The sequence below is a fragment of the Eschrichtius robustus genome, chromosome 12, assembly GCF_028021215.1.
Source record: "Eschrichtius robustus isolate mEscRob2 chromosome 12, mEscRob2.pri, whole genome shotgun sequence".
Lineage (NCBI taxonomy): Eukaryota > Metazoa > Chordata > Mammalia > Artiodactyla > Eschrichtiidae > Eschrichtius > Eschrichtius robustus.
In genome coordinates, this window is record NC_090835.1 from 46,223,011 (window position 1) to 46,234,842 (window position 11,832).

The following is an 11,832-nucleotide window of genomic DNA, read 5'->3' on the forward strand; positions in this document are numbered from 1 at the left end:
CCTTTGCTGGATAAAACCCTGGGTTCCTGGGGGCCTCAGCCAGGAGGTACAGAAAGGCTGCTGTGTGATGGCTGGCGTTAGATGATCCCTGGACATCCCTTTGGACTAGTTCTCTCTGCTGACCCCGGCAGAGACCCAATAGAGGGAGTGGCCCACGAAAAGAGAGCTTCTGCTCTGGGTAACTACCAGATCCCCCAGAACATGCCCGGCAATACATCTCTGGAATATGGTGAGACCCAAGGGGTTGTAATCACAGACTCTTTTCTATACTGTCGTGACTCCAAGTGTGGTCCAGGACCAGATATTACCTGGGGGCTTGCTTAGACCACAGCCCAGAACTGATTAGTCAGAATGTGCTGTTCATCAAGATTTCCGGGTGATTCATACCCACTCCGGAGTCTGAGAAGTGCTAGAGCGATGGAGGTCACGCTAACCTAGGAGCCATACGCCCTCAAGTCTGTGAATTTCTTTAGCTGGGGAACCACGGGCTAGTCACTTTCATCTCTCAGAGTCTGTTTCCTCATTTGTAAAAGGACAATAGCCTCTGTGCCACAGGGCCATGGAGAGGTCCAATGCATACAAAAGTGCTGACCAGTGCTGCCCCATTATTTGTTTAAAGGCCAAGAGCACCCCCAGAGAAACCCTGGTGTGTGATGGACTTGGCAGATGAGAACACCCCGTGGGGATGGGCTGAGGGAAAGCTCCATCCCCAGCTGCCTCTCTGGGATTCACCCAGACAAACAAGTAGCACTATAAGCTGGGCAGGTGTTTTTTTGCAATGGTGCCCCACTGGGGCCCGGGGCCCAGGGCCCAGGGCGGCCAGGGCTGGGCCGTGGAGCTGACACAGAAGGCCCTTTCACTGGCTACCCGGCCTGAAGTAGAGAAGCCAGCTCTCTGCCTGACCCTCATTTCTCAAGCCCTTTCTGGGACCGTCTACCACAGGGATGCCTCCTTGGGCCCCATACATCAGGAATCCCTCCTTGAATGTTCTGAGGACTAAAGGACCCTTTGCCCTCGGTAGAAACAGGGAATAAGGGGCAGAATGAAATCACTTTAATAGCATAGCAACACTTTAGGAATGGGGGGTGGGGGTCACAGATGAGGGAAACATTTTGTCTTCCACTTGTACATTTCTGCTAAGGTGCATGGTTGCGTTGGACAACGTTACAGACAGATTTTTCACATTGAACACTTAACAAATAGATACTTTAAATGTCAGACGTCAGAGACAACGAGTTATGAGTGTGATTGTTTTCTTATTCTGCCTCCTCTGAGTCAGGAGTTTGCTTCCTGTTGTGCTGACGAAGGCTGGGTCTTCTAGGAGGTGTATTCATACTCCTCGGCACTGCGCCGGCCGAAATCCATCCAGCCCATGTAGTCCCGGTCACTTATCCTGTGGCTGGGGTCCAGGCTCTGCATGTTCTTGATTACAGACATTCGGCCAGCAGGAGCTACAAGGGGCAGAGAGGAAGGAAACAGGACCATTATATCTAAGAGCATCACATGTTCAGTTTGTAAAGGAAAACAATAGAAAAGGCCAGACAATACATAACATGCACCTTCTTAAAGGTATCAAAGAGGTATAAAGATAGTGGGATTGCTGGGCCAAAGTTTAACTGGAGAGAGGGTATAGTCTTTTCTAGTCGTGGGTGTGGTTTGCGATCTGTATGAATTTAGGTGAATTCATTCAGTCTCACCTTTCACAGCTGGGACCTGCCTAGGTTTTTCTACTCCTAGGGGTGTTTTCCCTTATGTAGCTGGCTCTCAGCAGGTGCTAACCCAGGATTTCCCCAGTACTACCCACTTCTAAAGTTTACCCCTTAATATCCCTGAGCCTGCCTGACTCTTTTTAAGGTAATGCAATTACGATATTTTGATGTTAGGATGTGTTTTTAAAAATGGAATCCAGTCCCAATGCTAGATAAATACTGTTTTAAAATTATTAATTTGAAAGTTACCTTCTTTTTAAAAAAAAATGGTATTGAGAAAAAGGCACACCATCAGATTAAAATCTCAGCACCTCGGTAACACTCAAAGAAGGGTGGGCAGAACAAAGAGGTAATTTAATTCAGCCATTTTGACCAAAATGCAATAACTGAACCTGAAATGGGCCCTTAGGGATGGGAGTTAAGTCCTTAGGAACAGGATGAGTCCAGGAATGATTCACGTTGAGTGGACAGGGCCATGATGAGGCATGTGACAGTCCTGGCCTACAGATCACACACAGTGGCCTCCTGCGTAGAAAATCAGTATCATACCTTCTCTTATACAACCTAAGGTCCCTCAGGGACCTCGATAGGCAAAGCCCAGGTGGCTTCAAGGGCAGAGGGGTGGACGATCACTCGATGGTTCCCATTGTACTGGGAGCCACCGTGGTCCCACTGCTGGCACTGAGCTCTTCTGCACAAGGCTGCCCTTGCCAACTCCTGCCCACAGGCTGCATCGAGTCAGACCACGGCTTATTCATTGATGACAGTGCAGAAGCAGGTATTCTGTCTTGTTGGATAATCAAATAAGGCTAGCTAAATTACCCTACAGAGCAGGTTACATCCCCACCCTTTCTTCCTCTCCCCTCTCTCTCCCCCCGCCCCCATTAATTCCCAGCTTTGGAACTAAGTGTCACCCCAGCACACTCCAGCCCCTTTGCAGGTATCCCCAGTCTATGCAGAGGAAAAACAGCCCCTGCTGTTTAATTGTTCAACGCCTTTCAGGTGAAATATTAGTCCTTGCATTCAGCAAAACTCTCAGACCCAGTTATCTGTGCACAGTCACACGGCGATATGCCCCATCCTCCTGCCTGTTGCTGCTGAATGCCCCCTCTGAGGGCTGGGCACAGCTGGGAATTCCACCTAATGGAAGCAAGGGGGCAGCTCTGATGTGAGCAGCAGCCTCAGTGGTTGGTGGGGCCACCGTGTACAGCACGGAAGCTGCGCCTGTGACACAATTTCCCCATTCCACACATGGTTCTGCGCATTTACCAGAGTCCTCACTCACTTAGTGGACAGAGTAGGCACTTACACCCGACTTACACAATTGAAGGGCCGGGCTCCTTGAAATTTTAAAACTCATGATGGGCAGTACAGTTGGGAAGCTGAATGGCTTCCAGACCTTCCAGGGAGGGCAGGACTTGAATAGACTCTCAGCCCTGATACTGCCTAGATGTGCTACCTCATGTAGGTCACTCAGTCTTCCAGAATCCCAGCTTCCACACTGACACAATGAGGATAATAGACCTTACTGCGCAGGGCTGTTGTGAGGATGAAGAGAGACAATACAGATGTAGCACCAGGCTTTGCTGGGCTTGGGGCACGTGTACACTAACAGAATTGCTTCTCCTCAGATCATTGAAAGCTCTACAGACAGTTTCTAATGATAAACTCTTGAGCACTCCCCAAAGGGTGCGTTATCTTGTTTGGAATCTTTAAGCATAATATATACTATAGTTGAGTAAATATTCACTGTGATCTCAAAATGTGTAAAACAGTCAAAGAAACTCTATAGATGTAGATACTTATTTCTAGTTCATATTTGTCAAATAGAAGAGCATGATTATTTTCTAGCTAGTGCTGATCCTGGTGTTGGCAGCTAAAGTTCCAAGTGACAGCTATTCCCATATGAGTTTGTTTGTCATGGCAGGCTGAAGGCAAAGGGCTGAGAAGAGGCACCAGGAAGGACCTTCCAGCTAAGATTTGTGGTTTAAAGCCACTGTCGAGTGTCAGTTCTGGGGAAATCATCTGGTAATTGGTTTTTTTACCCACAACTGTTTCTGGTGGATCTTTCTTGAAGGTATGAAGGGGCTTCCAGATTATGGTCAATGAAAAGCCTAGGATATTTCAGACTGGTCTGGCTGAAATTCAACCCATATCCAAGGACAGATATTAAACTACTTTCAGGCAGACAATCAGCAGGAACTCCCCCAAATTTTCAGATGTTCTCTGTCATCTGACTAGTATTTCCACATCTTTCAGTTTAATTAGCAGGAAAGCAAAATAGAAGATGGTAGTTGGGACAATTTCCCAATGAGAGGATGAAATATAACAAATCATCTTCTATTCTTTCCTTCTGAAATCCCCTGGTAAAAAGGTCCCTTCTCACCTTCATATGGAATTATAGGAGATTCTGGAGAGCCAAGCCCTTTATTTTCTCCCCATCTCGTCAAGCCATGAGTTAAATTTCAAATCCAGGCCGTGGCACACCAGCAGGTTAAGAGAGCCTCATGGGAATGGAGCCCACCCCCTACCCCTCCCAGCAGCTGTGGTTTATTATCCAGCTGTGTTGGTCCAGTTTGAAATACCACTCCCCAGTCAGTGTGTACACCATCAGTATCACTGTGGATAAAGTTGGTTGGAAAAAATCTGCCCCAGTCCAAATCATGATTTCCAGGAATTCTACAGATGAATGAGCCTCCCTCTGAATCTCAAAAAGACCTGGAAGGGGCCGAGGGGAACCCCACCCTCGTGCCCTCTTTATAGATGAGATAGCCAGGCCCAGGAAAGGGACAGGGCTGTCTGTATGCCACTCAGCTACTGAGCTGCTGAATCACCTTATTCCTGGAGAAAGACTTTGAGGCTGAGAAAAGTGTGGCTTGTTTAGCTCCTGCTGCAGTTGGGTCCATCTCTCCAACAGCAAAATAAAAACAAACACGTCTCTTGCTGGGTAATCATCCTAAATCACTGCCGAGGAGAGCTCAAACCTGCTCCTGATTCTTTCCTCCTGTTACATACTTCGGTGAAAATCGACACACTGTCACTTTTCAAACTGTTGCTGTCAGATCTCAAGCGTTCTCAGCACTGATTACTGCCTGCTAGAGGGTTTCCAAGTGCAGTATCTGGGTGGCTCCTGGGTCCTTCTCATTTACAGTAGAGAGCGTTTAGTGGATCTGCAAACCCTTTCTGAGTCTGTAATTTGCTCAGTAATTATCTTTTCATGTCTTCATATGGTGTTGAACTTAAACAGCGACACCCGTGCCAAACATAAGTTTAAAGAAAGCTTTTTAAAAAGGTTTCCCTGAATAAACTAAGTTCTCCACCCTCGCTCTCAGTTTGCTACAGAGGACGTCCAGAAAAACTGCACTGTCCAGTGCAGCACAACTCGGGAAAAGAAAGTGAAAAAACCTTTCATCTTAGCGTGTTACCCGTGTTTCCTGCGGAGGAGTTACCCTCCTCCATCAGCCCCACGGTAGAGAAGAGGGTCAGGACCGGAGGCAGCAGGGAGAGACAGGGAGGCGGCCTGCGTACCTTTCCGAGACTGCTGGATGTACCTGGCCAGCAGCGCGCCCAGGTGCGCTCGGGACTCGTCGTCCACTCTCCGCACGGCCCTCAGCTGCCTCCGCGGGACCTCGTCCTCCTGCTGCGCCCAGGGGCCCGCGGGGTCCGCGGGAGGCACGGGCTGCGCCAGGGCGCCCGCCGCCAGGACAGCCATCAGCACGCAGAGGCACAAGCCACCGTTCATGGCTGCGGGAGCAGAGGGAAGGGGACGTGAACGGAAAGGTGGGGCCTCCGCGGGCTCTCGCGGAGGGTCGGGCACCCCGAGGTACGGAGAAGGGGGCTCAGTCCAAACGCGCGGGGCTCCGGACCCGCCAGGCAGGTGCAAGCACGAGGGAGCCGTGACCCCAGCACGCGCGTCCGGGCTCACCGCGCTCGTCTTTTGGGGGAACCACAGCCGGGGCCGGGCAATGGTGCGGGGGACGCAGAGAGACCCTGTCCTCTGCCCTGTTTAGCAGAAGGAATGTCTTCTGTTTTCCTTTAGTTTGAGGAAGTGTTACAGAGTGTCGTCTCTCTTCTCCTAACTGGAAAAGCAAGAGATTAAAGATAGGTGAAAATTATCCTAAAGAGAAGACTCTGGGGGAGAAATGAGACCCTTGAGGAATAGTAGCACCTTTCCAGAGAGCTAAGACGCTTCCAATAGGGAAATAAATGGTGAAAAACCAAGAAGCACGGTTTAAAATGTGGGAGCAATAAATAAAAGCCATATCTTTCAAGTTTCTTCAAGGTGCACATGGGAATTGGCAATAAACCCCTACGCAAAGCACAGGCAGGTTTTTTTAAAAAGAAAATCAGAAATCTGCGTTCAGTCATCGGGCTTCAGCCAAGCACCGCTGCATTTTAGATCCGCCGGCAGATAAAACACACACGTTTCTATCCCCCAAAGACTTGAATTTTCCTGCAGTATTCAGAAAATGAATTTAAGTCTTAAAACCTCTGGGTAGTTTAGTCGAAAAGATTGCAAAGTAGACTGCCCCGATGTGTAACATCTAGCAAATCGCAATTTGCATGCTAATCCGAGCAAACAGATAGATACTCCAGCGTTGCCTGCGCGAGAGAAGAACAAAGCCTGCGGGTAGAAGTCTCTAAAGCAGCTCTACCTACACGCTCTGTCCTTTCTGACTTCAAGAAATGTCTTTCGAGCTGTCGGAAAGAAGACACAGAAAACAGACAAATGAAACGGAAGGGGCACAAAAGTGAAGACACCCTTCTTCACTTGGATGAAGGACACTTGGCACCTGGATCCCCCAAAGCGGGGAACCTACCTTCGGAATAGGACGCGACGGACTTCGCGTTCCTGCCAGACCAGAAGGGGAGCCGAGCCAAGTTCACGGTAGGCGGGCAGGAGGCTGCCTCTTAAATAGCCCCGCCTGAGCCGTTGGCCAGTCATCTATTTACCCAGCGCTGACGCAGCCGGGTAGCGACACGTGCTCAGAGGGCGGCAACCGGGGCGACAAAAGATTGAGGTGGCTGCCGGGAGAGAGGGGCCAATGGCCCGGCGGAGCCGGGGTGAACCTGTCCCAGGAGGGGTGTCCGGCGTCAGCCCCGTCTCTGTCGGGAGGGCTTCCTCCCCAAGCCGGGCCCACCCCCTCTCCCTTGCCCGTTCCAGCTCGAAGCTCCCCCTCTCCGGGCGGGAGATCTAGGAATGGGGACCCTCCTCCGGGATGGAGAAGCTGCCCGCGCGCCTATAGTCCGCTCGGGGGACCAGAGGGGCCAGAAGGGAAACTGGGGGTGGGGTGGAGGGGACGCTAGACCAGGCTGGGTGTCAGCAAAGTGTAATCCTGAGATGGAGGAAGTGTCGGCCCCTCTTGGAGCACCCCAAGCAGCTCTGCTCTTTTGACCCGAGAGTGGGCTTCCTCCGGGGGGGAGGCAAGAGGGGTCTTCACTTTGTTCTCAGCCGCATGAAAAGCCCTCGAAGCTCTCCAGGATTCCGAGGGCAAGGGTTCCCGGGTCAGTGAAAGGGCTCGGCCACGGCTGGCTGCTGGCGTCCTGGGCCCCGATTCACGTAGCTGTAAAATGAGGATGACACCATTGGGCTTCGCCCGGAGTTTGGGAAAGGGCTGTGTTTTCTTCCCAGCGGAGCTACCTCCTGCCCGCGGTGGCCGCGGCTCCTTGTGGCCAAGTGGCGCCAGCGAGTGTCCCCCAAAGCCTCCCAGTCCCCATTCCCCTCTGGCATCGGCGTCCGCCACTCCCACCTTCCCTGAGCACCCGAGCTCTCACACCTGGCCCGGTCCCCAACGGCTTTGAAATAAGGACCTCGCCCCTTGTCACTCAACCACCTGGTAGGGACACGGGTGGCGCCGCGGCCGCCGTGCGCCCTTCCCTGCGCGGTCGCGTCCCTGGCTCCGGAGCTAGGCGACCCCCAGCTAGCGCGCCGTAGGGGTCTACATCCACCTCCGCCTTGAAGCCGTTTGTGTTCGAGTCCGCTAGTTGGTACTCCGGTTCGCCGCGTCCTGCAAAAGTCACTGACAGCCCACTTCACCGTCGGCAACCTAGGCGCCAACAGGAGCAGCGCCTGGCCAAGGCTCCTCCACAGACCCCCTGGAGCCTCAGCGCACCGAGGCCTTCCAGCCTGGGACCTGGGGGTCGCCACCCATCCCTCGTCCCCTCCCGGGGTCCTCCACTCCTTCCCCTTTTTTCCCTCCCGGAGAAAGATTTGGAAGTGATTCTTTCAAAATCGGAATCTGTACTCAGCTCCCGGGATGGTGGGACTGTAGGGGTCGAGGTGGGTGGGGAGCCGGCGAGGGGCGGGGAGCTGGGCGGGGAGCCGCCTCTGGTTGCCGTCCCCCTTTCTGAACTCTAGAAGCTGCTGCATTTCTGCAATCTAAAAGGCAACAGTTTTGAAACAGAGCTGCAGATTAGATGTTTTCCAGTGGTTTTCCCACGAGGCTGCTGTGTAGTTCAGTTGGGGAAACTCGTTTGATTTGTGACTGTGGCCCAGAGGTGTCTGAGAACACAAAGTTGTTATAGAGCATAATCACCTAAGGCAGGGGTCCCCAACCCCCGGGCTGCGGACCGCTAACGGTCCGCGGCCTGTTAGGGGCCCGCTGCAGAGCAGGAGGTGAGTGGCGGGTGGCGGGCTAGCTGGTGAAGCTTTATCTGCCTCTCCCCATCGCTCCCCATCGCTGGCATTATCGCCTGAACCATCGCTCGCATTACCGCGTGAAACATCCGCCCACCCCTACCCCCGTCTGTGGAAAAAATTGTCTTCCGGGAAACCGGTACCTGGTGCCAAAAAGGTTGGGGACCGCTGACCTAAGGGGCTTGTTCAAACACCTCCCAGAGTTTCTGATTCAAGTGGGTCTGAGGTGGAGCCCAGGAATCTGCATTTCTAACAAGTTCCTTAACGCTGCTGGTGGTGGTGCTTCCCTGACCACACTTAGAGACCCACTGCTGTAGAATTTCCCTAGGGTAAGCCAGTTACTGAACTCCCTTCCCTCCATCCATTTAGTTAACATTTACTGAACAATTTTCCTTGTGTCCTGTCTGTCCTCTCCTCATTTCCTCACTTCTGGTATCTGGGATCATCTCCCGAATAAACCACCTGCCCCCAAGCTTTTGTCTAATTTCAGGATAATACTACTGAAGATACCAACTGTCTATTAGGCACTGTTGGATTACAACAGAGAGAAAAACAGGCAAAATCCCTGCACTCATGGTGCTTCCATTCTAGTTGGGGAGACAGATAATAAACAAGAAAAATATTAGCAGGTGCAGTAGGTGATGGATGGTCACAAATGCTTAGGAGAAAAGTAGAGCCGGGAGAGGGTATGAGGGGGGGGTTGGGCAGGGTATCTGCATGAACATGTGCAAACCCCTGCTTGAGGTCCCTCTGTGAGGGTCTTTGACATGTAGACCTCACTGCTCATGTTAAGGAGAAATGGTTTTCCTTCTCAGTACGAACAAAGACAAGGGAAGTTGTAATGGAATTTTACCTTGTTTGGAGGTTCTTGTTCTATTTTACCAAGTGTGAGATGGCAATTAAATTTTACCCCAATTTTACCCTTGTCTCAGGAAAGGAATAGAAAAGGGCAGTGCCCTCTCTGTTGCCCCCCCCCAACCCCAGCCAACCTCTTATCACTGAGTGAGACTCACAGCTGGGACTCAGATGCCCCATGATGTGGAAGGTCCCTAGCTTCATGCAGGGAACTGAAAGGGTGGGAACCATATCCAGATGTGTCATTGGAGAGAGAGTAGAGGTGAGAGAAAACCTGCGACTGTTTATTGGTTTGGAATCTAGAAATTTCCGTCTGATTGTGGCAAAAACAATTTTAGTGAGGTCCCATTCAGAGTTGGGGAGGCAACCCCAAAAGCAGTCCCTGAAACAGGAATGTGATTGTTTCCATGTAGTATCTCAAAGACATGCGAAGTATCTCAAAGACATATGTCCATTTTGCTTTTGTACAAAACTTAATGGAATTTCCAGGGACCTACTAGAGACTCCTACTTTATTATTCATGGAATTTAAACTTGTTACAGTGATCCCCATTTAAAGGAGGTCAGGAAAATGTTTGCTGTGATTAGAAATTTATTTGAAGGCTTCTATTTGGGATCTTGAATTGTTTTCTCTTGAACTTGTATTAGAAATGCCATTATTTGTCCTGGAATTTTCCAAAGGCCCACATAGCCAATGTCATCTGCCATTACATGAAGCAATTTGACAGAAAAGAAAGACGTAGCTGTGGTCATGGTGAACAGTTTCCTTTTCCTAATGATGAGTTCCCTCAGAATCTCTTGTCTTAGTTCAGGTGTTCACAAAAGCAAGGCTGAGACAAGCACCTGGGTGCAGGGAGATTACTTGGGAGTGATCTCAAGGAAGCAGGAGTGAAGGAGCAGGGAAGAGAGAGAAGAAAATCAAGTGCATGTTAATGAGGGGGTTACTGCTGTGGACTCAAACCCACTGAAGTCTCTGTGAGATAACCCAAGGCACACACATCATAACCAGCACCCCCGAGCCTGGGAGGAGAGCAGTTGTTCAGTAGATATTTGACTGAACTCTTCATCTATACGAACATCTCATCTGCCAGTACGCCAGAGGACAGGAACCATGATTTATTCTCCCAATGCAAGAATGAACCCGGACACATGCTAAGTGATCAATACATGTTCACTGAGGAAACAACTCTTAGTTCAGTGGACTGGATTTACAAGACATATAGAGGTGAATGAAAAGCCATTGGTTGGCCCTTGGCTGGGTCATGGACTCCCAAATAGCCACAGGAATTGTTTGTAACACCATTTCTTTTAGCCATGGATGTAAGAGCCACCAGAAATGGGAGGTCGCCTCCTGAATAGATGACAGGAAAGAGGAGAGGTCATCTCCCAGCCCATTGATCCCCGCATGCAGAATGAGCCTTTGCTTTTCAAACTAATACTGAAAAGCCAACAGGGATTGTAGTTGCCTGGGAAACCATCCACCAGTGTCTCCAGGCCCGTCTTTTGGGTCACTTTCCTTTGTAGAAGTTTTAAGAGCAGCCTCTGTTGCCATAATTGGGAAAAGTTAATGAACAGGGAGACTTAAATTCTTTGAGGGGCAGTCTGAAGTCTTTGAGGTCCTGCTGATCCAGATTCCCTCTGAAGCGGGCCCCTCGCAGCAGAGGACGAGCAAGTGTCCCTGCAATGTCCCAGCCTCCAGCAGAGACACGTCCCACCTACCACCCCGCCTACTGGTCAATGGCGGCTGTTTCCCCTACTCCAAATTAATGCTTGAGGACACAGCTGTTCCTAGACAGCCTTATCAGGGAAGGCTCTTAATTTTACAAATTAAAGTGGTTTGAATAGGTATTACATGCACATAATTCAAAAATTTAAAGGTAGAAAAGGGTATATAGTTAAAACTAAGTCTCCCCCTCGCCCCTGTCCCTCCCTAGAAGCAAGGAGTGCTTCTAGTTTCTAGTGAATTCTTCCGCAGACATACAAGCAAACCAATTTAGTGTCAAACACACACACACACACACACACACACACACAAAATAATTCCTACTTGGAAGCACATAATATGTAATGTTCTCTGCTTTACTTTTTTCACTTAAAATATATATTGGAGGTCACTTTGTATTGTTGGCATAATTCTACCTCAGTTTCTATAGAACATTCCACTGGATGGATGTGCCTTAATTCATCTAGCCAGTGCCCTACTGATAAAAATTTAAATAGCTTCCAATATGTTCCAATTATAACTGAGGCTCCTTGAATATATATCATACTGTTCATGCACACTTTTACCTTTGGGATGAATTCTTAGAGGTGGAGTTGCTGAATTACAGAGTATGTACACTTAAACTTTTGGTAAATATTGCCAAGTTACCCTTGGGGCAATTGTCCCCACCTGTCAGTAGGGCAGCATATTTATCTTTTCTTGCTTATTAATGCTTCAGCTCCAGCTGCTTGGCCACATCCTCACTGCCTGAGAACATTGGCTCTGAGGTGGTGGAGAGCTGACCCCACTGGACCCACTGGGTTTTATCTTTGGGTCACCGTTCTGTTTGAATTCCTGTGGCCTGTGCATGTAGGGGGCAAAGGGTGGGTGATACTTCTCAATGTGGTTGATACTGCTCTCTAGGTGACA

At 50.0% G+C, this 11,832-nt stretch overlaps 1 protein-coding gene across 1 annotated transcript; it reads right to left on the reverse strand.

Moving 5' to 3' along the window:
• Window positions 1-1,317: 1,317 nt before the first annotated feature.
• On the reverse strand, window positions 1,318-5,451 carry CCK (cholecystokinin). Its single transcript, XM_068559104.1, has 2 exons — window positions 5,238-5,451; window positions 1,318-1,451 (listed from the first exon to the last, which is right to left on the reverse strand). The coding sequence occupies exons 1-2, from the start codon at window positions 5,449-5,451 to the stop codon at window positions 1,318-1,320; spliced, it is 348 nt and encodes a 115-aa protein (XP_068415205.1).
• Window positions 5,452-11,832: the final 6,381 nt, after the last annotated feature.

Excerpts from the sequence above, each read along its gene's own strand:
- CCK (XM_068559104.1), bottom strand. The coding sequence starts at position 5,451 with ATGAACGGTGGCTTGTGCCTCTGCGTGCTGATGGCTGTCCTGGCGGCG. Across the intron at positions 1,452-5,237 it reads CATCCAGCAGTCTCGGAAAG|CTCCTGCTGGCCGAATGTCT; the intron begins GTACGCAGGCCG and ends TGCCCCTTGTAG.